This window comes from Manacus vitellinus, unplaced genomic scaffold (genome assembly GCF_001715985.3).
Source record: "Manacus vitellinus isolate BGI_N305 unplaced genomic scaffold, ASM171598v3 scaffold_13_pilon, whole genome shotgun sequence".
NCBI lineage: Eukaryota > Metazoa > Chordata > Aves > Passeriformes > Pipridae > Manacus > Manacus vitellinus.
Genome location: NW_021938999.1, coordinates 9,116,611 through 9,143,289, shown reverse-complemented (window position 1 = coordinate 9,143,289; position 26,679 = coordinate 9,116,611). Strand labels below are relative to the sequence as shown.

General features: G+C 37.6%; 1 protein-coding gene across 1 annotated transcript in view; it reads left to right on the top strand.

The window, feature by feature from the left end:
- KIF21A (kinesin family member 21A) overlaps positions 1–26,679 on the top strand; it is an 88,649-nt gene that overhangs the window by 21,206 nt on the left and 40,764 nt on the right. The window contains exons 2-9 of the mRNA XM_029958062.1: positions 11,301–11,523; positions 12,807–12,989; positions 15,873–16,022; positions 16,712–16,846; positions 19,911–20,078; positions 21,500–21,615; positions 25,468–25,663; positions 26,479–26,668. Coding sequence (XP_029813922.1) covers positions 11,301–11,523; positions 12,807–12,989; positions 15,873–16,022; positions 16,712–16,846; positions 19,911–20,078; positions 21,500–21,615; positions 25,468–25,663; positions 26,479–26,668 — 1,361 coding nt within the window. The remainder of the gene's footprint in view (positions 1–11,300; positions 11,524–12,806; positions 12,990–15,872; positions 16,023–16,711; positions 16,847–19,910; positions 20,079–21,499; positions 21,616–25,467; positions 25,664–26,478; positions 26,669–26,679) is intronic.

The following is a 26,679-nucleotide window of genomic DNA, read 5'->3' as shown; positions in this document are numbered from 1 at the left end:
TTCTATTTTTCCTTATCCCAGAGCTGGGATTTGCCAGCTCAAAGCTTTCAGTCACTGCTTGAACAGTCTACCTTCTGTTTTGAAACAGAGCAACTTCTGTTCATTAGAAACAGTCAACAATAAATATGAAGAAATTTTCTGCAGTTTGCTTTGGAAGTTGGTGTATCGGGTGTTATGGATACAGTGTGGTTTTTTGTGTTGTTTTTGTTTTTTAACAAGGAGTGGCAGAAAAGTCATACAGTATTTTTTGTTCTAAGAATGTTGCACTGAAATTTAAGAGAGTGAAGGCACTATACAGAGCAGATTATTGAAACACTGTTTTTAATTGTATTGTCCTATTGTGAAGTCTCTGGTTATTTTAGAAGTGTTAGATAAGCAGTCATTTCAGTAATGATTAATGACAACTTGTGATTTTTTTAACTGATCTGACCCTCCAGTCCTTTTGTTGTATTATTTTACTGTAATTACTTGGGAAGTGGCTTGTAGCTTTACCTATAATAAGTATGTTGGTAATTGTGTTTGTTTTGAGTTGGTGAAATGTAATTGTTGGACCTGTGGTTCAGAGGTATAAAGCAACCTACTGCTCTAAACTTGAGAATATATAACTGGGAAGATCAAGTTTGTGTATGGAGAGGAAAGAAATTAAAACAATTTTCAGAGCTACAGTAGTCTTGACATGAACATGTAGTGATTTCTGGACTATATCTCTAAGAGCTGGGAGCGTAAGTGAATATGTGTGGGTGTTCAAAAAGAAAAGGGAAATCTGGGTTACAGAGGCAATAATTAAGAGTTCTTTGCTGCAGACATAGGAAACCCTTTTAAATTTGTCTAAAAATAATAGAGTACCTATTTTTAAAAATCAGGCTATTTGGAAGATGTAGTGAACTTCTAGAACAGACATACGTTTAACCGAAGAAGATTTAACTGAAGAAGAAATTGAATTAAGCCTAATGTTGGCATGACTGACAGTTTTTTGGTCATCTGGATAATCTTGCATTACATCTGTTTTTCCCTCCTATTCATAAAATATTTTTCTGGAGTGAATAAACATTGTTTTGTTTGCTTATTTCTGAATATATTTGTGGTACTTATCCCTGATTTCTTAAAGGTCTTGATAAGCTGTAATGTGAGGAAGTTCCTGAAAGTATGTATTTATTCATAAAATATGTCACTTAATTGCATAATAAATAAATAATTAAACTGTTTTGCACACTCACAAAATAATGTCATTGCTCTACAAGTAGGAATATTCACCTTTTAAAACAAAGCCACTGTCATTTCTGTGCCTTCAATTAAAAATACTATATGGGCATTATTAGATCATTTGTTGATCTAATGATGCTGCTGGCAATATTTTTTTAAACCAGCTGTCTCACAGAATTGTGTTTTTAGTAAAGTTTGACTCTGGTAATTAATTACAACAGTAGTTACAAGTGTGCTTTATAAAAAGATTTGACATCAACCACATTTTTGTTGAGTGATGTACTTTTCACAGGCTTGGTGCGTTTGGATGTGTTGGGCTTATTGGTCCCTGGTTTACAAGAAGTGCCTGAATTACCTCAAAATCCTTGAACTCTAAATGTGACTGAATTTATGTTTCGAGGTACTCAGACTGTGGTTTTGTGGTTTGTTGTTGTTGTTCCTTCCCCTTTTTCCATTGCACCTAAATGAATGTTATTCTATAGCTTGATAAAACAGCAGTGACTGCATTGTTTTGGGTGGTAGGATAGGCTATATTCACCACATTATTTTTGACAGTGCATTACATTGTCAGCTGAATTCTGACACTAAAATTTCTGGAAGCAAAGTGTCTGTCTCTAAGATACTGGCAGCACTTGTTATCATGACTCATTACTAGGCTGCTGGGCTGTGCACTCTTCAACAAGCCTTCCTTAAACTTTTTTTTTTTTTTAATTCTTAGGGTACTTATAATGATATTTGTGTAGCACATTTAAACTCTGTTAAGCATTCAGTCAAAGAGCAGAAAGATGCTACGGCAAGTGTATTTCTTTTCCTGGTACTGCCCTTGTTACATAATTAATACCAGGCTCTCTTAAGCAACATGACTCAGCCGCTCCTTACAGCTGTGCTTCCCAGAGCATTCTTTCCTGCTTCCCAGAGCAGGAATGATGACAGCTGCTAACTTTTGCGCTAAAGCTACATTTTGGAGGAAAAAACCCCATAATTTTCAAAAGAAATATAGGTTGCCATGCTCTTTCTTTTGTATATAGAGTTGCTTTCTTCATGAATCCTTACCCACGGAAAGATATACTTGCTGGCTTAATTGGCCTCTTAGTATCCATGAGCACAGTAGTTGTAGACACTGATCTGGGGCCACACCAGAAGACCTTTCTTTCCCCTTTTCTTTTGAATTTGTGACCTTTACACTCTATAAGTTGTGTAACTGTCAGGTAATATTGCCATAAATTTTTCATAATAGTAATCTATACTGGTCTTTATTATTGTCAGTGCTAGTGCTTGATGTGAAACACTACCAGTGAAGTGAAGATGGTATTTCATATTTCTATGCATGAGCCTATTAGTCATAAAAGCTAAAATGTATTTTTCAACAGAAAGCTTTAACTTAGAAAAAGCAAGTGCACTCCTGTAAGAGAGACAGATTTAATACACAGTTTAAGGCAGTCTTCCTGTCCTTCATTTGCTTTTTGGATATTTGACTTGGTATATAAATATACCTGGAGCACAGCCATCAAATTGCAGATTGGTTGAATCCTCTGGTAACCTACAGCTTTAGTGACTTGGAACACTCATCCAAACCCAGAGCCACGGGTGGCTCTGCTTCCTTGTTGTAAATTTTTTGGTTGCAGTTTCCCTTGGTTGTGTATTTCCTGTGTTGGCTCAGAAGACATTTCTTTGATTTCTGATGAGCCTTTGGAGATGTTAGGTTTCCCAGACCACCTGGGGAAGAAACCTGTTGTTTGTGTCTGAACCACGTGTTTGGGATGTCTCTGCTGTTCTGTCAGCTGTGGGGTGATTTCCAGAAGTATAAGCAGATGAAAAGTTGGAAGTAGGGTTTTCTAAGACTAGAAGCTACCTCTTAAAATAAAAATTGAAATAAGCTAGCACATTCTGGAGTTTCTTTTTGTTCTCTTATTTTAAAGGTGATAAATATTCCCAGGGATTATATTTTGAGGGTTAATCCTTACAGGAGAAGTAGCCAGTGAGTGACTATTTTTTCAGTGTATGTTCATGTAAACTGTACAACGTGGTGTCCAGACCTTGAGCTAATGCTGACCACACTAGTAGTATAGCTGAGCACTGTGTTCCACTGTGCACCAGCAATGCTTATTTATGCTTCTTACTCTCTAAAATTACTTGTTCATACTCCTTGATGGGGAGAGGCTGTTGCTTCAGGCTAATGAGCTACATGGAGATCTGATGTTTGTAGTCCCTTTCAGCCCCAGAGTATGTTTGTTTGACCCTTTCAGCACTGAAGCATGTTTGACCCCTGATTGCTGTGACTCAGGTCTCTATTCTGCCACTTCATGGCACAATGGAGGTGTGCCTGCATTCCTATATGGTATGAAATTAATTTAGAACTTTACTTTTGCTTAACTCCCTGTTTAATTTCTTGCTCATAAATAATAAATGCTTTGTCTTAGTTCATAAATTATACTTTGCTGCATTTGCTTATATCTCATTTTATCTAAGATATTGGATTGTTATTCTAGCTTTCTGAGAGTGGTGAGGCATATAACAATAGATGTTGATAAGAAAACTAAGGCAAGTAGCATAGTAGGACAATTTAAAAAAATCTGTTTGCCTTTGGCATTGGAAACAACATTTCTGTTTAGTTCTACTCAAACTGCACTTGGATTTGGAGGTGTGCCCATTCTGTGCTTGGCAGGCACGTGGAAGCTTATGGTAATACTTCTTTTCCATCACAGATGACCTTGTCTTGAACTAGAAATAAACAAGGCCAGTACAAATCCTGAAACACAGTTCTCCCTTCTCTCTTTCTCTCAAAAGTCAAATTGTTTTCAAAAGCTGTGGATTTCTTTGCTCACTAGAGAGTAAACTACTCCATGAGAAACCACACGAAGGAGCTTTGGATAAAAGCATTCATTCATGTTATGGAGAAAGATGTTGGAGGTCATCTAGATCTGCTGGAAGTTCTGTTAGCCCTCCTGTGGGAGGTGGTGTGAGGAAGGGAGCATGTGGGGCAGTAGGAATTCTTGAGAGAGCAGGCCTGGGTGTTTTCCCTTTGCGTTTTCTTTTCTTGGCAAAAGCACAGGACTGTCCCTGTCAGTGTGAGGATGCCATCTGTGTTGCACAGCCTGCTAGGCTGTTACAGAATTGCACAAGAATTAATCTGAAATCATACTGCTAAACTGTGTCCTGGCTGGTTGTAGTGGCTGCCTGGAGATGCAGCTATTATATGGCACTTCAGGAACCAAGGGAGAGCAGCAGCCTGTGGAACTGCCTCATCCTGGCACTGCAAATGTCATCTCCAGCATGAACAGCTAATGGGGAGATGAGCTGACCAGACACAAGCTACTGAAAAGGGTAATTGTTTTATGAAATTAAATTTGCCTGTAAAAATAAAAAAAAATAGCTGAAGAAGTAGAGTTTGAGCGTAGAGGAGGGGAACTGGACAAATCTAATTATGACAGTGGTATATTTCCTCAATTTAATTTAATTCCAGTTTTCCATTTGCTGCCTTCTCATTAAGTGCAAACTGGAAGTGACAGTCTGTAGCACTGAAACAAAATATTCTGTGCATATATTTTTGAATAGGAAAAATTTTTTTTGTTTGCAGTAAAATAAGTTAGCTATTGAAAATGTAATATCAGAGCCCGTTTGGTCATTTAGTGCCTGATTTTGTTGGATGTTTTAACTTAAGGGTTTAGTGGTCATGTTTTCATGGCTACTCATAGTTTGAAGGAACGCTATACCTTTTTGTAAGTAACTTAATAGGACTTTGGAATAAAATCTGGACCATGTAGGTCCTGCTTAAGCTTTTGCCAGAGTCCTTACTGCATTTTTTATGTCCAAGACCTATCCAGGAGGTTTTATCCTCTGGTGTTACCAAACTTGTATCAAGATACCTACTTTACGTACCTGAAAGTTTCTTGGTATCTAAAGGCAAGCATTAGTAGATGTGCAAAACATCTGCCTCGCTTGTGCTTGCCAGGAGGTGTAAGTTTAGGCCGAGTAATGCCTGGACTCTGCCTATCTTCTGTGGGCTCTGGGCACACATACCTGCTGGCAGGACTGAGCTCAGTCTAGACCATGGCAGCTTTAGAGAAACACTGATGGGAGCGGTGCCCAAATCTTATGTAAGAGTGATCGAGTTACAGTTGCAGCAAGGTAGTGTCGTTGCCCTGGCTGGGTGACTGGTGTGTGGCTGTGCCTCTTGCAGATTCGAGGGTGGGAGCTGACCCATGGAAGGGGGAAAAGACTTGGTGATGTGCTGGCTGGCCAGTTGCTGCAGCTCAGTTGCTGAGCTGTGTCTTGTGTGGTCACTGTAACTTGTATATCTGTAGTTGCATGTCCTTTTTACTTCTTGATACCAGTAAGTGTAATACCAGTGATCGATACCAGAACTGTACCATTAAGTGATACCACTGCACAGAAACTCTCTGTGGGTGATAGTTGCTGGTGGGAGCCTACAGGTTTGTTTCTGCACCCTTTTTGATATGTTAACAAAAGGTAAACCTGGGATTTGTCATATGCCAGACCCTCTTGTATCCTTAAAGCTCATTGCATTCAGATGCTATCACTGTGTCTTTTGGAGGTGCTGCTAATTATAGAGCAAGATTCCACTGTGTGCTAGCAAAAATACTGAAAAGTTTATGCATATCAGATGTCTTAGAGATGAAATCTGTTCAGTTTCTTTACTCCTTGCTTGCTGTGAAGGGAGATTAATGGGAGTCATTTGATGAACATAAATGGAATAGAAGGGTGAAGGAATTCTGATGCTGAAGTAAGGGCAGGAAAGTGTTTTCTTTTGGTTTTGGACAGCATTTGTTTGTTTGTTTCCCAGTTTATATTGCCTGCTATGCTTCAGTAAATATTTTAGAAGGTGCTTTTGGATTTAATATTTCATATACCCACATGTGAAACTTAATTGTGTGAAATTTAATAGACTTAGTGTAGTAAGAGAAGCATTGAAGAGCCCTGGGTTTACAGGTTAACTTGTTTCTTGCTCAGCACAACACGTGGTTTGAATTCATGCTTTTCTGAGCAGGGTGAAAACATCCCTTTCCCCATGGAGTTTTTTAATGAAAAAGAACTTTACGGGGGACTTCAGAGTAATCTTTCCTTTCCAATGCACAGCTTCTGGATAGTCACTGCTATCTGAAAGATTAACCTGTGATTAGTTTTTTTCCACTTTTCTTTCTGTAAAACAAGAATAATTTGATGCTTTGCCTTTTTAGATCACTCTTAGATGTTCTCATGTTCTTATTGCTATTCTGTAGAGGTTCCGAGAAGGCATGTGGTAAACATTTTGATTATTAGCATTTGTTAGAGTAATATTTGCAGTTCTTAACATGGAGATGCAAAATTAAAATATTGTTGGTCTCATTTAGTGTATGAAACGAGATTAAGGGGTGACTTAATCATAGATGGGCGGAGGTTGCTGGGTTAGAATTAGGTATTGGAGAGGTTCTTAAATGAACAGGCACAGAGGTAAAATTGTTTAGTAGTTGAAAAGGGATATGTGTGTATGTATATCTATATCCTTATATATCCAGATAGTTATTTATATAAATAATATATATTTAAATCACTGGGACAATTTTTCATCCCTAGAAATAAACTAAGAGAAGATGCTTTTCAAAGAGATATTATGATATTATCTAGTTTAAACAGGAATCAATTCTGTAAAGTCTGATGTCTTGCATAACACAGAGTATGATGGCTGATGATGGCTGTAGTCCCTGAACTATATTATCTGCATCTGTTTTAGCTGACAATACTTTTAGCAGAGACATTATGCCCCTGTTCTACTGAGGGATTAGTTCCAGTACAATACAGTGTATTACTGTGCAACTGCTGGCTGGTTTATCACTCCCTAATTTGACAACTTGTCTCAGTGTGCTGAGGCAGGAGAGATTTAGGGGATTAAGTTTCATGTGTGTGGCCTGGAGGTGCTGCAAACTACACATAAACAAGAATTGGGTGTGTTCATGCTTTGGAGAAGAGGAGAGGGAAGGATGTAAAGCAAAATGTTGTTTGGGAAGTTGCCACATCTAAGGAGATGTGATTGGAAATAGGTAGAAAACACCTGATAGTATACAATTAAGTGAGTAGCCTGAAAAACCGGTGAGGTGGGGCCATGTAGAAGACAAAATGGTGAAGTCAAATTGGTCTTGGAGAAAAATCTCTGTGGCAGCCTGCCAGACTGCAAGCTGGGCAAGGAGAGATGACCAAAATGAACTCTTTCACATTTTTAAAGCGTGGGCGCTGCCTGCTTTGCTGACAGAAGTGACCATATTAAGGCATGAGAGTGCAAAAGGTTTGGCTGTAAGCAGAAGGAAAAACTCACTTTCCCAATTGAACTGTGGGGTGGAGGGGGAGGAAATGATGCTATAGCCAGTGCTGGAGCAGAATCTGACTTGCATGAGGATTTATTTGCTGGGCCACACCTTCGATACAAACAGTAAGACTTTGAGAGCCATGAGGTTCAGGTAATCCACTCACACTGCTCTTAAGTGGCCAGAAATCAGATTGAAGGGGAGGCATCTGTTGCTTTCTCATTTAAGGTCATCATATTAGCTTGGTGCTAAACTTATCAAGAGAGCTATGTAGATTTCAGAGCATGAAGTATCCCTTGAGCAGACTTCAGGTTAGGTGATGAAAATCTCTTGTCTGCACATCCTTTCTTGGGGAAGGTGTCTTTCAAACCTGATGCAGCCATGATTTCTCTCTGGTTGCTCTCTCCCAAGTACATGGCAGAGTGGGACATTGTGGAAGAGTAATCACAAAAGGAGAAGGGCTATCTTTGGGCTGAAGCTTCCCTGATGTGTCGAGTCTTGCTTTGTTTTTCCTTTTTGCTAAGTGCTAGTAAAATGTATTTTTGTCTTAGCACTGCCTTCAGATTTAGTGGTAAGTTAGGGAGGAAGGACACCATCATCACTGCTGGGTCTCTGAATGTTGTGTTACAACGCAGGGGAAGCAACTGAGCCGATAACAAGCTGCTAATAGTGACACAGATTTCCTTCAGCTTAGCTGGTTTCTGGAATGGTGTTTTGCTGTGGGCTGATTACTTGGGCTGATATGTATAGGCTTGCTGTTGTGCAGGGTTTTGTAGCAGCTGAGCTCTGGGAGGTGCTGCCTGGCTGCAAGGCAGGGACCTAGCTGGGACGATTCTCATGGGAAGTCTCTGCAGGGCGACATCGAAACTGCTCACTTTACAGTGCTGTCATCACTGTAATAATTACCATGCAAATCACTGATATTTTAGGCATGCTGTTCCTCTTTGTGGTCACTCTGAGCCTTTACTTAGCAGGAGAAAGGAGAAATTTATTCGGCACCTATCATAATTGAATCAGTTCCTCAGTGTAGAAACTTAATTAATTTTCGTAAGCACAGAACAAAAACATATGAAGAAAAACTTATTATTTTTTTTTTGAAGTTGTCAACTTCATTCTGCAAGTTAGTGGTAAAAGCCCTTCATAAGTGGAGGAAAGTTGGGTTTCTGGAATGCTTGATTTTGGAAATGTGTTTTCCATCTAGATTTTTAGAAAAGGTCTTCCTTGGCTTTCTTGCACTGTAAAACAATGACATACCTCTGGAGTTCTAAAAGCCCTCAGAATTTATTCTTGTAAGGACAATTGATGGCCTTTGTACTGTCTGCACTGGATTAGTGAAAGAATAAGAGTACTTAGTCTGAAAAAGAAGCTTGCCCTCTGACTGACTTCACGGCATTAAAAGAAAACAGTAGAATAACCTACCGAGTTGGCATTTTCTAAATATTGTTTTAGACAGCATGCTACAGTGTTTTATTTGCTCAACTTTCCAGTTGTGTAGAATGCTTTTAGAAAAGGTATATGATTAATTTCTCTTTGAAGACTTTCTACCTAGAAATAAAAGCTATTTTATTACCAAAAGTTCCTTAATTTAGAAGGAAGTAAATGTATTACGAGCTTCTGTACATATTAATCAGATTTTGTGTTTAGTCTTCACAGGTGCTAGTGGATCAAGTTTGTTGTTATTGGAGGAGTCCTGAATTACTTTTAACATTCTTATTTCATTTAAAGAAAAAACTCTTATGATAATGATGTAATTAGAGAGAATGTCTGTGACTATATTACACACTTTGTGTCCTTAAATGCAAATTTTATTTTACACATGATATGATCTTTCCTTTAATGAAATTTTTCAAAGGTTTACTTGATTTCTGCTCCACTCTAGAGGGTATGCTGACAAGGGTGGTACCTCCTGATCATAAATGAACTTTCCATAATGGAATTAAATGTGTGGAAAACCTTACAAATAAATTATGGTTAATCTCTAGTGTCACACATTGGGATATAATGAAACCCTTAGAATAAAAAAATCTGAAAAATACTCCTGACAGCAATGCACATCCCTGGATGAATGAAAAATTCAGAATCTGCAATAAAAAGAGGATGTATAATGTTTTGTGATTTTTTTCCTTTAAGTAAGATATTTCTAACTTGATCTAAAGTGTACGTGTGCTGATGTAATTTCATTTAGTCTGCAGCAGTCCACTCAGAGCTGTTGGAGACTTGGTCTCTCTACATCAGCAAGTGTTGGCATGGTCGCAGTAGATCAGCAGGTAGCTTTGGGCCCTTATGCTCCCATTAGATTTTGGAACAAGTTTTGTGTGTTTGGAGTCAAGCATTTTGGCTTAGTTTCCTCTGAACGGGGTGTAAATTGTGCACTCTGAAACTGCTGTGTGATCCAAACCAACATGTGATAAGTGAAGATGTTGGGGAATCTGCTTCAAGACAGCACAGCTACTCTAAAATGTGGAATATGAGATAAATATGTGCTTTTAAAGTATACCCTGCATAGATCTTTGATACTGTGTAACTAAAAGTAGCCACACTGAAGTAAACATAGGTACTTAAAGCTTTATATAAATGGATAATCTATATAAAATATTTCATGATTTTGTTTGTATGTAGCTGTATTGCTGATGTTTTATCACCCTTACCATAGCCGCCTTTGTCCTGTCTTTTAACCTGCACACATTTGCACACATTTGATGTGGGGTGGGTTTTTTTTTGTGTGTTTGGTTTTTTTGTTTGTTTGTGTGATTTTTTTTTGGTTTTTCTTGGGGGGATTTTGGGGGTTTTTTTTGTGCTGCTTTGGGAACTTGGAAATACTTTAAAAAAAGGTAGTTTTGTAAACAAATTGTTAGTTAATTACAGCTAGAATAATGTGTTATGTAGGCCAGAGTTTTCCTGTTGATAGTTAATCATTAAACCAATTGAATCACTAACTTCCACAGTCATTATTAGTCATGAGACAGTACATGAATTCAATTTTGACGAGACTGCAAGAGTGTTAAGAAAGCAGAGGAATTAATAAAATGATATACAAAGTCCAAGGTAGCTATATTCTACAAAGTATTTTGTCAGAAACAGAACAAACTGAAATAAAAGCTGAAATTTGTCTCAATTGGAAGATAGTGAGGAATCTTACCTTTAGAACTTGTTAGATATTGTTCTTTTTTTTTTTTGTCTGAAGATATGCTTCTTCACTGAAACCAAACATTTCACAAAAGTATTCTGGCTGTGACAAAGCTCCTTTCCTGTCAAAGGGAAAGAAGAAATGTGAGCCTTCTCCTTGCTGTCATAGTTCTCATAGCAGGGAGGCTTTCATTTAACATGACATGTAGGCTTTGGTGGGTCCCTGCTCCCAAATTGCTATTTAAAATATCCTGTATTTTTTCACATTTATCTTTCTTGTAAAAAAAACTCCTATAACATTAAAATTTCTGTTTTTATGGTGAAAACATGAAGAAGAAGGATAAAACTAAAAAGCTTGACTTGAAACCAATTATGAAAGTTACTCTTCAGTAATGTATAGTATACATACAGAAATATTAAGAGTTTGAGGCAGGTTGTCAACTTGAAGTAGGTGAACCTTCAGAAAAAATGTTATTTGCATGGGTAGTTTTATGACTGGTGTTCTGATACAGTCAGTTCTGTGGCTCAGACAACTGGAAACCTCCTGGCTTGGTGAAAAATTCTGATTTTTCAGCCAGTAAGGACTTCTTCTCATCCCTTATTTTTATTGTTTGTATATTCCTTTTTGATGATGAGAATCTCTAATAGTTCTTTTTATCTCTTCGAAAACAGAATTAGACCACAGCTAGCCAAAGAGAAGATTGAAGGATGCCATATTTGTACATCTGTCACACCTGGTGAACCTCAAGTGTTCTTGGGAAAAGATAAGGCCTTCACTTTTGATTATGTCTTTAACATTGACTCGCAGCAAGAAGAGATCTATATACAGTGTATAGAAAAGCTGATTGAAGGCTGCTTTGAAGGCTATAATGCCACTGTCTTTGCTTATGGCCAGGTAAGCTTTATAATTTTATTTTGAAGTGTTAATTTTGGAATAAATAGTTTCTTGCAACTGATTTTCTCTGAATTTTGAAGTGCATGAATCTGTTTTTTAGCATCTTGGATTTATTTTCAATGAGTTATCCTGTAGGAGACTCATTAGGATTTTATATAGATTCTGTGTAAACTGGCAGTGAAAACACAGAATATATATATAGGCAGTAGATCTGAAAGTAATAGTAATGCTGAAAATAGTCTCAGTCCATATACTTCCTACATTCACCTCAATGCAGCAATACAAATTATTGACTTAATCAGTTGACATTTAGAGATATGTTGTAATGAGATTCTTTTCTGAATAACTATCCAACCCTCTGCATTTCCACACATTTTTTGGGAATAGGAGCTTTTTAAAAATAGATCCTGTGGAACTTTGGGTCACATTGTTTGTTTGTGGGCAAAATGTAGAGATCAGATTCCAAAGTCAGAAAACTTTTCTTAGAGAACACACCCTCTTATTACACTTAGCACACATTTGACTTCTCAAAGCTGAGCACATTGTAGAGAATGTGTTACTGTCTTCTGAATATTCCTTTAGGAATCAATTGCATAAAATTAGGTCTTGCATGCTGAATTTTCACCACTGTTGAATGTCGCATCTCAAGTTAGCTAAGTGAAGTCTAATCCTAGTGAAACAAAGCAGTTTGCAGATCCAGTTTAGCAGATTATGTTCAGCTGTGTGATCCTATCTTTGTCTTAGACTTGACCCACTAATTAAGTGAAAACACAACACTACCTTGTCTTCTATAGGACTTCACATTTAATTAAATTAATTTCCCAGTGAAGATTCTTTCAGTATAAAGTGAGAACAATGGGAATATAATACCTGAGATATTCCGACATGGTAATTAAGGGAGTAATTTGATCTATTTTAGTAAAAAATTGCGAATACCACTTCTACCTCCAAAATACATGCTTTAATTAACAGCCTTGGTTGAAAACATTAACTCATCTTTTGACCTCAGAGATGATAGCTCAAGGCTGATGAAAGCTGCTTAGGGGAAGTTTCCAGGGGAAAGGTTATGAAAGATTGAACTGGTCTCTCCCTTCTTGTATGTGATCTGTGGATAAACAGTAGAGTTGGTCCAAATTCTGCTGTTCATCCATTTTTCAAAATGACCCATTGTTGTGTGTGTTAATATTGTAAAGATGAGAGACTGATTAGTGTTCACAAACTGCATTTCTGTGATGATTTGGTGCTATTCATGCATTCTAGTGACTACTCCTTTTTCAAATTAGACAGGTGCTGGCAAAACATACACCATGGGCACTGGATTTGATGTCAACATAACAGAAGAGGAACAAGGCATTATATCACGTGCTGTTAAGCACCTTTTCAGATGTATTGAAGAAAAGAAGCAAGGTGCTATTAAACAAGGACTTCCACCTCCAGATTTTAAAGTGAATGCACAGTTCTTAGAGGTAAATATGATCTGTGTTTTTGGGTGTAACTTTGTGGGTTTTTTAGAACACCAATTAAATATTTTTTCTGGTTTCTTCTTTTACATTTTTTTCTTACAAGATGTTTTGAATTAATCTTCAAGTTTTCAAAAGGAAATTTTATAGGATTTGCTTCAGCTCTTCAGTTTATGAAAAAGATCCTTATTCCAGTTATTTTCATACTTCCCTTTATAGCATTATTTTGAAGCACAGAAATAGTTATGTTAGTCAGAACTTATCCTTTTCTGTAGCATGCCTTTGTTTGTGTGGCCTGTTGCTCAAGCTTGTTTGTAATTCTTTGCAAAACCTTAAAGAAAGAAACTATAAAAAACCCCCTCAATTATACTTTGTGGCTTTGAATAGTGAGCATGCTTTGCCTGCTTTTGCCACTTTGCCATAGATTTCTTTAGCTTACAAAATCTGTTCAGGAGGCTTATATTTCTTTCGCCAAAGAAGAAATCTAGCATGAAAATACTTCCTTCTGCAGTTCCCATTAGTTTAGGATTGGGTCACTATTCTAATAGTGACACTTTTGTGTCACTATGCCCTTTTTCCTTAGACCCAGAGAAAACCCTGGTCAATGCTGTGGCAAAACTGTTCCCCTTGTGTTTGCTTATAGACACAGTTACTGGTAAAGAGGCTGTAACATCTGTGACCTTTCCGACCTGCAGCAGCTGTTGGTTTAAGTCTTGCTGTGTCTTTATGCTGTGTCTCCTGACTATGAAACTACTTTTTAAATTGATTGATTTGGGTGTAACACATTTACATTCACTACCAAGCTGCAAAATCTGATACTTTAGGCACATGGACAGGAAGAATCAATTTAAGGAAGAGCAGGTGTAAATTTGTATTGCTTAGTTCAATATTTACGATTTTATCTACTTTAGGGGTGGAAAAACTCCATTTTTATTTTACCAAAGAGAAAATCTGTTGGTCTTATTACTTTTGAAGTAAATTAAGTCCTTTAGTCATGTGTTCCTATGACTGTTCTAAAGATTAACAAGCTGGCAGTAGTTTTGCACTGGTATAGGTTTGTCACTGCTAACCTTAAGCAGAACTCTGTGTTGCTCTGGCTAATGTTTGCCATTGAGTTGGGTTGAGAACGTGCTGTGGGAATGCTCTGCTCTTCTCTCTGTTTGCACATGCAGCTGCAACATGAGTAGCATAAGGAGTAGTAACCAGTGTGGTTTCTGAATTTATTATGAGTTTTGACATAACATTACAAATGTGGCTGACTCCCAAAATACAGAGCAGTAATTAAATGCTACAGGGGGAATGGTATGAAGAATTGCAGTCGTTACCACGTATTTCAGATGAAATGTGCATACTGAAACCTGTCTTATCTAATTTAGAGAAAGGTTAAATGATGTATATAATAGTTTTCTCCCTTAATAAAATGTCATTTTTGTTGGTAGATTTTTTTTTTGTTCTACTAAGGTTAAATTAGAGCTTTCCCAGAAAGAGCTTTTTCTGATTAGTTAGGTATTATACACTACTCTTGTATCAGAAAGTGTCCTCTTCCTCCCATCCTATCTACCATTAGAGCTGAATTGCATAAACTATAATTTACTGATTGAACAAGTTGAAGCAAGATTATATTTTGGAATAACTTCGAAGTCTTACAGCTGGATAACTCTAGGGAACGGTGGCTTTTGTTTGCTACTTTCTTGCCTTTCTTTAGTTTGCTGCAGTCTGCCTCCCTTAGTTCCTTGCTTTCCTGCTTTTTCAAAAGATAGGCATATGCAGTCCCATGCAATTGCAGGTGCATTATCAGGATCTCTAAACTGTGGCATAAGTTTGTTTGCTCTCATCAAGATAAAACATTGGTAAGATGGTTCCTGCTTTGAATTCCATGCTTAATAATTAAATACAATTCCTTTTTCAATATGTAAAGGATTAAAAGCATCACATTCACAAACACTGAGCCTTTTCTTCTCAGGTAAGACTTTTTGCTTGTGAGAGGAGAAAGTCACTTTCAGTGTATGAGAAAGTACTCTGGGTGAATACAGATCTATTGTGATGGTTCTCTAACTTTTACCTAATGATTTTCATCAGGAATTGAATTAGTCTGACCTGAGCTCTGCTGAAGTGAGTTGGTATAACTAAATTAAAGACTGGAAATGTTTCAGTGTACATCAGCAGAGACCTGAGCCATGAGATTCTCAGCAGGATAGTGCTTTGTTTTTCCCCCAATATCTTCAATTGGATCTAAACTCCTTTTGTAAAACTCAGAACATTCTTATGTAGTACAAAAGCCCTGCTCAAGAAACTATGCCATAGTATTTTTGGACTGCTGCTTGGTTGTTTTTTAAGAAGCAGCTTGCACAAAAACTATTCTACGTCAAATTCCTTTGAGAGCAGGAAGAGTTTATCTAAACGAAAGAGAGACGTAGAATTATTAAGGTGTGAGAGAGGATATGAGGAAAGGTGTGATGACAGGGAGAGCAAGTGCAGTGAGTTGGAAATGTTTGGAGGAGGGTGCAGTCAACTGAATCAACAAAAGAAAAGCCCAAGGTCAAATCTGAAGACAGCAGGTGCCTACCACAGAAACCACTGCCACTCTAGTTCTGCTGGCATCGAATGCCTTCTCTTCCCTAGTCCCACCGAAGAATTACCCCTCAGATTTGGCAACATGGAGGAATTTACTGCTTCTTTGGGTGGCATAATAGAAAGTTGTGCGGATCATTTAATTTACAGCTGCTCTTGTTATGTGTTGTTCTTGTAAGTTTGGATGTTTCACAGCACTCTTTTTTTGGGAGCTGAGACATTTGGATTTTTATGTCTTTTGGTATGTGCCATGCACAGATTTGTTAGTCTTTAGAAGAATTCCTTCCTAAAGTGATATTTTTTTTTCCTTCTCCTCAGCTTTACAATGAAGAAATTCTTGATCTGTTTGATACCACACGTGATATCGATGCAAAGAATAAAAAATCAAATATTAAAATACATGAAGATTCAGCAGGAGGAATTTATACAGTGGGTGTTACAACCCGAACTGTGAATGGAGAATCAGAGGTGATAATTGAAAATAAATTACTCTGTAGCATACCAAATACATTCTAAAAATGTTGTCTTTATGTTTTGATGGGCATTTAAAAATAGAGGTTATGCTTGCTAGTATCTGTCTCTTGGACAATTTAAGTGTGAAACCTAGCTAAATTTTTTATTTTCTTAATTTCTGTAGTCTTGAATCTGGTAAGTGTCTGATATTAAGTGCATGATACATTCATTTAAAGCTAGGAATAGGCTTTTGTTAATAATATAGTTCTGCTGGGAGAGAAAGTTTTGGCCATGTAGTAAATCTGATCTTCCAGATCTTATATATGTTACTTTTCCTGACTGATATGAAATAAACTGCTCTTCATATGCATTGCAAATCTTAATACAAATGTTACTGTGCTCCACGTTTTTATATAAAAGGTACAAACCCCATACATCTGTCGCTACAGGTCAATGAAGATAACTTTGTTACTACCAGGGGACAGTAAAAAGAGGCATACAAAGATATAAGGGTTTTCTTTCAGGAATCACAGAAAATACTTTTAGTTTGCTTATTTAAGAATCTTTGTGCTTTTTTGGTTTGTAGGAACTGAATTCATAGCAAAGAGAAAAAGTTTAATTGTATATCTGAAACAATAAGTGTTATAGGAACACGTTTTCTTTAACCAGCAAGCAATGCAATGTACTTCTTGTCTGTTTTCTAGATGATGCAGTGCTTGAAGCTGGGAGCTTTGTCTCGAACCACCGCCAGCACTCAGATGAACGTTCAGAGCTCACGGTCACATGCTATCTTTACTATACACTTATGTCAAACCAGAGTCTGTCCTGCATTTAATGCTGTATGTATTTTTTTCTGTTATTAAACTTACCTTTAGTAGCCATTTTTCAAAATGGGGAAAATTTTGGCAACCACTGCTATTTGAATTGCGCTTAATAAGGATGCTACAGTCATCATAATGCTCGATGAATTTGCTAAGCATTATAATAATTTGATTTAATCTGTGCATATGTAACCATCCTCTAGCCAGAGGCAACCATAAACTGCAGCCTCTTACATGAACCTGCCTATTTTCCTCTAGCATTTTCTACGGTCTTTTGTTGCGACATACACAAGCGAGAAAGTTAAAATGTAATTTGTCTTTAATTGGGAAAGCACTAAGACACTTAAGTGTCTTGGCAGTTAGTGGGTTTAAACTTGCAGTCAGCTAACTGAACTGCTTGGATATTTCAGAGTAAGTTTTTTGTTGATATCCAATAAGGCACAAGTGGAAAAGCATTAAATTCCAAGCCTTAGTGTATTTATTTTAAATAGATATATATTTGGGGTGCAGGTATTCTGTTAAGTCTATGTGCTTAGCTTGAAACTTAGATTATGAATGAACATGGTGCTGTTCTGTAGAAGTTAGTTGCTCTTTGTGTATCTTGTAAAGAGGAAAGTTCTGAATAAATCCAAATTACTGAAAACTATGGTACCTTCAGGGGGACTTGATTATTCTTAAGGTAACAAATTTTTTAAATATTAAATAATGCCTAGCTTGCATTTTACCCATTGGCATGTGGAACAGTGAACTGGATTTTCAGTTCTTCTTGGTGGGGTTGCCTTTTTTTTTTAATACTACAAATAATCATTTGCAGGCAAAATGAGGGTCCCTTCCTGGTCCTTTGTGGTATGTAGACCTGCTTTATACACGTGCTAAAAACACTTCTTCCTGCTTTCCATGCTGAAACTCTGGATCTGGTGGTGTGGTCAGCTGTCTCCACTCGGGAGGAACTGGCATCACACTCAGGGCCCAGACAGGGCACCTCAGTCACTGTGTGGTGACACTGTCTGCTTGGAGGTTTTTGCTGAAAACTGTCTATGGAGAGTGAGATAAGTCATCTTGGAACCTCATTTCCTGGAGGCTGTTGGCACAGCAGTCCCTTGTGCTGATGCACTCGCAGCCTTCCACATCAGCTGAGCCACTTGCAGGACTGTTGCCTCGCTCTGCCTTTTTTCTTACAGAGGCTTGTGTTAGAGGAATAGGTAGCCACCTTCTGCCTTATGTCAAACTATTTTGTTTCTCCTTTACTTGGAAGATATGCACAAGATAATTTGACTCCCTGGAGCTATGTGTTTCTATATCCTTAATCTGTGAAGACAGCACCCTCTTCTTTCCCTCTGGAGTTTAGGAGAGTAGAGGATAGACCTGATGTTGGCCTCTGAACACTCCTAGAATCTAAATTAATACAAGCTATTATTGGGTGGTCAGGGTAGATGTAGCTCAAGTTTCTGTAGACAAGAGTTTTGGGAGACCTTTGTTACCAGGGCAACGCAGTTTCTCGTTCTCGGATGACAGCGCTGGCTGTGTCCCTTCTGTGCATAGTGGCTGGTGCCCGGTGCTGGCAGGCAGCCAGGGCTGCAGAGCACAGTCACGCTGCTCCTTGAGCTCTCTTCACATAATCCATGCTTCTTAGAAGTTTCTAGATGTACATTTCACTTGCTAAATAAATGAGAGTGACAGGGTGCATTAATCATTACTTTGAGGGCTGGGAGTGAGAGTCAGGGTAAACATCAGAGTAACAGAAATAATGATTTCTGGTCTTGTGGAAGTAGCACAATTCCTGTTCTCTTCTGTAACTGTGGCTAAAGGGGGCCACTTTAGAAGCATGAAATATTTCACTACCATGAGAATGGTTTGGTCTGCAGAGACCTGCATTATCCCTTGCAGTAGTGAAGGGAGCCGTGGGCTAGCTGAGCAAGGCCATTGCCACAGAATGAATACCTGAGGGTTTGTGGTTTTGTTTTGATTTTTTTTTAAACAAAACCCAGAACAATCTGCCTTACTGCCTTACTAACAATAAAACTTGTTATTTGGGCTGTGAGAGTATGTTATAAATCCATACACTCATTACATGCTTATTACGTGACACCATGACAAGTTAGTAGAAGTTGTCCTGCATTGGATATCTTACCAGAAAGGTCAAGAAGTGAGTGATTTAAAGATTTTTCTTATTGTTGCTTTCCTGACAACAAATCTAACTACACTTAAAGTAAAATAAAACTCCACCGTATATGGTACAACTACACTAATCGGCAGGAAAAAAGTTCGGGATTATCTAATGAAAAAGGATAATTTTGTTGCTGTGCTTTGGGACATGAAGTGGAAAGAGGCTGAGGCTATGGTACCTGCCCCTAGTGCAGTGTGTTCCTGGGGAGACTCCCTGGAGCGTCTCATGGAGTGCCAGTCATTACAGCTTACCTGGGGGAGGAAGGTGGAAGAGAGAAAGGAACCTTTTCTTCCTCCTGTGTTCCTCCTGCTGTCCTTATTTTCTGGTTAAATCAGAAGTGCTAGTGGAATACTGACTGCTAGGAAAAATGCCATTAAAAATGGCTTCAAACAATAATTCCTAAAGTGAGTTGAAGAATCATGCCACAGGAAAGCTGATGATGGGGTTTAGAGTGGTATAAAATCAAAATATCTTTCAGTTATTTGGCAGGTTTATGAACTAAGTGGCTCTGGTAATTTTTTGGGGTAATAATGTAATTAAGGTTTTGTTTTTTTTAAATCAGTTTCCTTTGACAATTGATGCAAGACTTGCATTTCTGAGGGGAACAAAGTTTGTTGCCCACCTTGCTGCAGACTTGTATACTTCAGTGTATGTATCCCCCCATTTCTACATGAAGAAACAGTGGTAGCTCATACTTAAAGTAATTTGTATTCACATGCATCTAGAGCTGGGTCTTCAAGAATGTTAGTGTATATATATTAACATGGAGATAATATTTTGAAACATACTGTTGTTAGAATGAATAAGGAGATGGTCATGACAAAGAAGGTAGTCTTGTAATTAATTGTTCATTGAACTTTGCAAATGTTAATACGAAAGATCTTACCAAACCTTATGGGTTCTCCTTTACTTCAGGATAATGCCACTGATAACAGGATAATATCTGAATCTTCTGAGATGAATGAATATGAAACTCTTACTGCCAAGTTTCATTTTGTCGATCTGGCGGGATCTGAAAGGTTAAAGCGAACAGGAGCTACAGGAGAAAGGGCAAAAGAAGGCATTTCCATCAACTGTGGACTAGTAAGACTATACAAATATACAACATAGTGTAAAACAACCCTAGGCAAAACACTTTGAAGTAGGAATAAAATTTATAATTTATAGCATCACTATTTTTTTCTTGTCTATGTACTGTCTCTCTGTAGTTTTTTATTAACTGTAATAAATGTTTTACTTAAGATTTACTAAACTGCACTGAAAAGTAGAGCTGGTTGATTATCAGTGATTATAGATATCAGTGATATTAGAGATTATAATTTCATTCCTTTGTTTTGAGCTGTTTGGCTGTGTGGAGGCTCTGTGCAATTCTCTTTTTAAGACACAAAATACATGTCTATTTTATATGTGCAAACATGTCTTTTGCTGTGGGCTAGTGTGCAGTACCAGTGAGGTATTCTGTAATTAGAACTTGCATAGTGATTCTCTTGCCATCATGACAGTTGTTATTTTCTGTAGTTATTCTGCTTATATTATATGGAAGAGAAAGAGAATTCAGTTCAATTTCATCATTAACATAAGCACAAAGCCAACAGGAATTTGGTGATTTAGATGACATAGACGTATCCTTAACAAATAGGATACAAAATGCATGAAGGTGAAAATCAGTGTGATAAAAATATTATATTGCCGCAAAACTTAATTTACAGTGAAGTCCAGCCCTCAGTTTTGTGAAACAGACTGAGAGTGCTTTAAACCCTTAAAAGCAAGCAGCCACAGCATGGGGTGTGCCTGCAGTTCTCCAACCGCTGGGCACAGCCAGACCATTCCCAGTCCAAGAACTGGCAGGACAGGGCGCCACCTGGAGCCATGTTTTTCACTTTGGCAAATGAGTGAAGTGTGTGCAGTTGCAAATTAAAAATAATTCCACAACCAAATGCTAGCTTGTTTATAAACATGAATTAGACCCTCTTAGCAATGAAACAGGATGGTCCCGGACTACATAATTTCAAGCCTCAAATGCTTACATCTTCAGACATTTTTTATTTAATATCTGTAGAGGTAGTATATTCTGGGTTTTTTCATATGAATGCCCCATATTTTATTCTAAATGTAGCATAAAGCAGATGGATAAAATTAATTTGTAGCCCCTGCTAGAAATAGAGATCAACTTTTATCATCATAAAAAGTAAATGTTTGTTAGATATGAAGTATTTCTAACTTCAGTTTGTGACTGAGATATCAATAGACAGTGCATAAAATTGTGCTAAACACTTAGAATTTGCAGGTACTAGCCTGCAAATCATCTGATGCACTGTTGATAACACAGAAGTTTCTACATGTCTACTGTAAAATGTAAAAATCTTCAGAAATATTTTTATCTTAACTTCCATGAGTATATTCATTTTCTCACAATGTGCTGACCCCGGTTTATACTGTTTTTGAAATAAAACTACTCAGGAACTGATTCTGACTTCTGCATTACATGATTTGGTGTCTTATAGCTGGCACTTGGCAATGTAATAAGTGCATTGGGAGATAAAAGTAAGAAGGCAACTCATGTACCATACAGAGATTCAAAGCTTACAAGGCTGCTTCAAGACTCTCTTGGGGGAAACAGGTATGAAAATTGGAACACTTTATGTATTTTATTGTGAATGAGCATGAACGAGTTTATAATCTTCAGAAAGTAAAATAAACATTAAATAACAACAAAAATAACCACTGGAGGAAGGTTCTGAAGATAAATTGCTGTCGTGACAAAAATGTTGTCAATGAAGGGGAAAAGATTTTGAAAGAGGCTTTTTGCTTTGTTCTTTTCAGTGCTGTTATAATTTTACTAGATATGAGGCTTTGAGGTACTTAGAACTTACCATTTCCAGACATGTTCTTTCCATGAAGACATCTTTAGATTGTAGATAGTATAAATGGTACATTTTGTTTACAGCATATTTTAAAGCTGCGATGAATTTCTGATTTAGAGTTATGGGTGATTTTGGTCTTTGGTTTTGTTTTGGTTTGGTTTTTTGTAAGTGTATTGTTTGCTCTGACTGCCATGCACAGGAACTTGGAGTCAGCTTGCCACTGGCATTGCCATCTCTTTAAAGGTTATATATTTCAAGCCATGGTGTATCTGTCCAGTTATCTGATGTTGGTTTGTAGCCTAATAAAACAAACTAGCGTATCACCAGGGTTGTTGGTATGAACCTGTCTTTATATATTCTCCATATATACAATAAAGAGAAGTTATGGCCTATGAAGGCTTTATCTAAGAAAGCATGGACAAATTTATAAATAATAATACAAATTTTTTATCTGTAATGTTAACATGTCCAAATAGAAGGGCGACCATAGCTGAGTATATTTTGGTAGGGTAAGTATTCTTATTGCTCTATGTGATTCAATATGCCTGGCTCTTATATTTAGGAGGGTAGGCAGTTTTCTGAGCATTCCACAAAGGAATACGGAGAAGTGGAAGGAAATTCTTAAATCGTTGCTCTGGTCTTCAGAGAGAGAACTTTAATAACACCTTGAAGCACTGCAGTGTGAGGAAAAGCAGAGCCAGACAAAATAAGTAAAATAAAGGCTAGAATTTTCAGAAATATATAAGGGCAAAAGAAACTCAAGAATTATGAAAAAATCAACAGAAAGCAAGAGCATAGCTCTTCTGCTTCACTAAATTTTATGTCAAATACACCAACTAGTGAGCATTTTTTCAAACCACTTCTAAAATCTCACTTTGTGGAAGCATTATTTGACTCCAAAATATTTTTTTATTTTACAGCTCCGCTGCTCCCCCTCCTGTTCTTCAGGAGAAATTGCAGAGTTTAGTGTACAGTGGTGTCGGGTTTAACCCCGGCCACCAGCCAAACTCCACACAGCTGCTTGCTCACTACCCCTGGTGGGATGGGGGAGAAAATTGGAAGGGTAAAAGTTGAGGGTTTGAGATAGTTTACTAGATAAAGCAAAAGTCATGTATGCAAGCAAAGCAAACAAGAGAATCACTCACCACTTCCCATGGGCAGGCAGGTATTCAGCCATCCCCAGGAAATTAGGGCTTCAGCCTGTGTAGTGGTGACTTGGGAAGACAAACATTATCACTCTGAATATCCCCCTCTTCCTCCACCTTTATAAGCTGAGAATGATGCTGTATGGTCTGGAATATCCCTTGGGTCAGTTGGGGTCAACTGTCCTGGCTGTGTCCCTTCCAACTCCTTGTGCATCCCCAGCCTCCTTGCTGGTGAAAAGTGTGCAAGCACTGCTCAGCAGTAACTGAAACATATCTGCATTAAGGACACATAGTAGGTGATTTCAGCACAAGTCCAAAACAGCATATACCAGCTACAATGAAGAAAATCAGGTCTATCCCAGCCCAAACCAGCACAAGTGTACAGATAGCAAATGCTACCCCAGAACATTTTTGATGATAGTTGTATATTTTCTTTCTGTTTCTTTGTGGCTGATGTTAAATGCGTGGATGCTCCCCTCCCCTTATTTTTTATGTATGTGAGACTTCTCAAATCAGCACTTTGCTGTTGAGGAAGAGAGTTTTTTATATTTATGTATATATACACACACACACATAAACACATTTTGCGTGGTTTCTTATCCCTGCTTTGGCAACCAAAATGTGTGAGAAGCTAAATTTTAACAAATATGCAGTTTTTCTTCTGGGGAGTCATATTTAGATTTCTTTTAGCCTGTTCTGCCTTCCAAATTCCACCCTAGGTATTACAGTCCAGATTACTGTTTCTCTCTTTAAAAATATGTATCAAAAATGTACTAGTAGTGATTTGGGTTAGACTGTAGTAAATCCTGAGTTAACAATGATAAAAGCATTGTATCACTGTACTATTCTCAGCATAATCCTCATTTGAAGTATAATGCTGTAACAGTTCTGAAGCAGCATTTAAATATTAATGTTTCTTGAATTATTCAATAAAGAATATAGAGCATTGGTGTTTTAAAAGGAATTTTATAGTGTATAATATGAAAAATAAGGACTTTCATAACTTCAAGAGCTGAGAGAGCAGTTTAAAGAAGTGGTAAAGTAAAGAGAGTAGAACAGCTTTAAGAAATCCTGATCCATTACACAATTCAGATAGGAAAGTGGAGTTCAAGTTGTTCAGTTTTCAAGATGGAGACATAGCAGAACCAGTCCTCTGGGGTGTAGAAATGTAAACTCATTCTCAACTGAAAACAGAAGTATTCCTCATGTCAGAATTAAAAAATTGTTCTTAATCCTGCATACTCTTGTCTTGAGGACTAAACTCAGTTTGGAGACTGACACAAAGATACCACCAAGGGCTGAGGAAGAATTGCTGAAACTGAATTTTTTTTGAGTCTCAGGCTAGTTACTCTTTCTAGTTTAGTTTCCCAGTGGGTGTGGTGAGGGTAACTGTTTGCCTCACAGAGGGTTGCAGGGATTCATTTGTTTATCACAGTCTAAAATTATAGAAAGTGAAGATCAGAATCTAGTCTGCCTGATGTAGATATTGCTCATTTGCCCTGGAGACAGTGCACTCTTCCTAATGCTTCACCTAAGCTGTGATATACAATGGAGAAGCAGACTCCTTTAAAGCCTGAAGGGGCATACTCAGTCCATCAAATGCAGATGTTTAGCCCTGTCTGTTGAGAATTTAGGCCATGTATGTACCTTCAGAGTGATCTGCAGCTAGAATTCTGGTTCTGACCCCTCTAGGCTGTTCTCATCTAATGTGAAGTGAGTATGCTCCAGGGAATGTGAGAAGGGACCTATTAGATGATGAAACCACTTGGTTGGAATGAAAAATTGTTCTGCTTTTTTCTGCTTTTGTCCCACCTGAGGTAGACAATAGGTACATTAGGCATATATGGACACCCAAGAGGAGCATTTGGGCAACCTGCAGATGAAGTAGGTAGGCACCTCAGGAATTACAATAGGCAGTCCTGATGGTGGCATGGTCCAAATAGGAATTTAGGCTGATCTTAAGTTCCTAAATCTCAGTTTATGTAGGATTAGGCAAAGTGAGTGTAATTTGAAAAATATTTCTGGAAACTGCTCAGCAGTAACTAAAACATATCTGCGTTAAGGACACATACTGGGTGTTTTCAGCACAAATCCAAAACATAGCCTGCACTAGTTACTATGAAGAAAATACTCTACCCCAGCCCAAACCAGCCCAAATGTACAGATAGCAAATGCTACCCCAGAATATTTTCAATGATACTTGTATATATTCTTTGTGCCTCCTTCTGACTGATGTTAAATGTGTGGAACACTTGATGACCTAGTATCTCCTACACTATACTGGGGTGATGCAAGATGTAATAGTGCTGACCTTTGTGGTTCACAGTCTGCTGTGAGTTAGATCAAGAAATATTTTCACAAATGTTACGAAGTTGCTATTCTTGTTTCACCTTCTACCTCAAGACCTGTTGGCTTCTCTCTATTTTCTTTGTGTAATGCTGACTTGTGTTTTTTAACTTCCAGTCAAACCCTCATGATAGCGTGTGTAAGCCCTTCAGATCGAGACTTCATGGAAACCTTGAACACATTGAAGTATGCCAATCGGGCACGGAACATCAAGAACAAGGTGATGGTTAATCAGGATAGGGCTAGTCAACAAATAAATGCTTTGCGCAGTGAGATTGCACGGCTACAGATGGAACTCATGGAATACAAAACAGTAAGTTTGCCCTCTTAGGATTTCTTCTGCTTTAAAATGCTTATAATTTCACAGCTTGTTTTTCTGTTGACTACTTCCACTTCATACACGTCTGAATACCAACCTTGATGTAAACAACACTTCTAATTCCAGTGATTACCAGATATTTTTAGAAAACTTAGATTATGTCCCCGAAGAAAAGATGCATCAGCAAATGCCAATGATGTTAACAGATGCTGCATGCTGTTTGCATTTTGAAAGGCAAAAATTGACCTTGCCATGTTCAACAATGAGAAACAATCACCTCCAAAGCAAAAATGACCACAACTTAGACTGCTGTGTTAAGTGAATGTGTACAGTTCCTGTGTATTGCTTTTGAAAACTTACTAGATAGCTAAAACAATGTGTTTTAAAAATAAAGTTTTATATAAGGAAAATACTCATACTACACAATGTTTTATTTCTTCCTGAAAGTTTAAACAAATAACGGTTTCTGCAATAAATGTTACCAAAGAGTGTTGTACTCCTTTATTATTCTTGAGATAGTATTCTGATTTGATAGAGTTGTCTTCTCATTTCTTAACCTCTTCAAGAACTTGTATTTCAGACTAAGATGGAGTTACACAGGACCCAAATGCTAAGGTGTTGTCCAGCTACCAATGTTTTGAAAACTATCTATTTATCAATGTTCTGAACTTTATGAGAGAAGATTATCTTTTGCTCTGAGCATCTATTTAGAATTTCAAATAATCTGTGGATTGCCTTTACTAAGTTAAAATTTTGTCACATGTAGGTCAACCCTTTACTGGTAATAAAATACTTTTACTTTCTTAAAGGGTAAAAGGATTATAGATGAAGAAGGCGTTGAAAGCATCAATGACATGTTTCACGAAAACGCGATGCTGCAAACAGAAAACAACAACCTGCGTGTTAGAATTAAAGCAATGCAAGAGACTATCGACGCACTGAGAGCCAGAATAACGCAGCTCATGAGTGATCAGGCCAACCAAGTGTTAGCCAGAACAGGTATGCTGTGG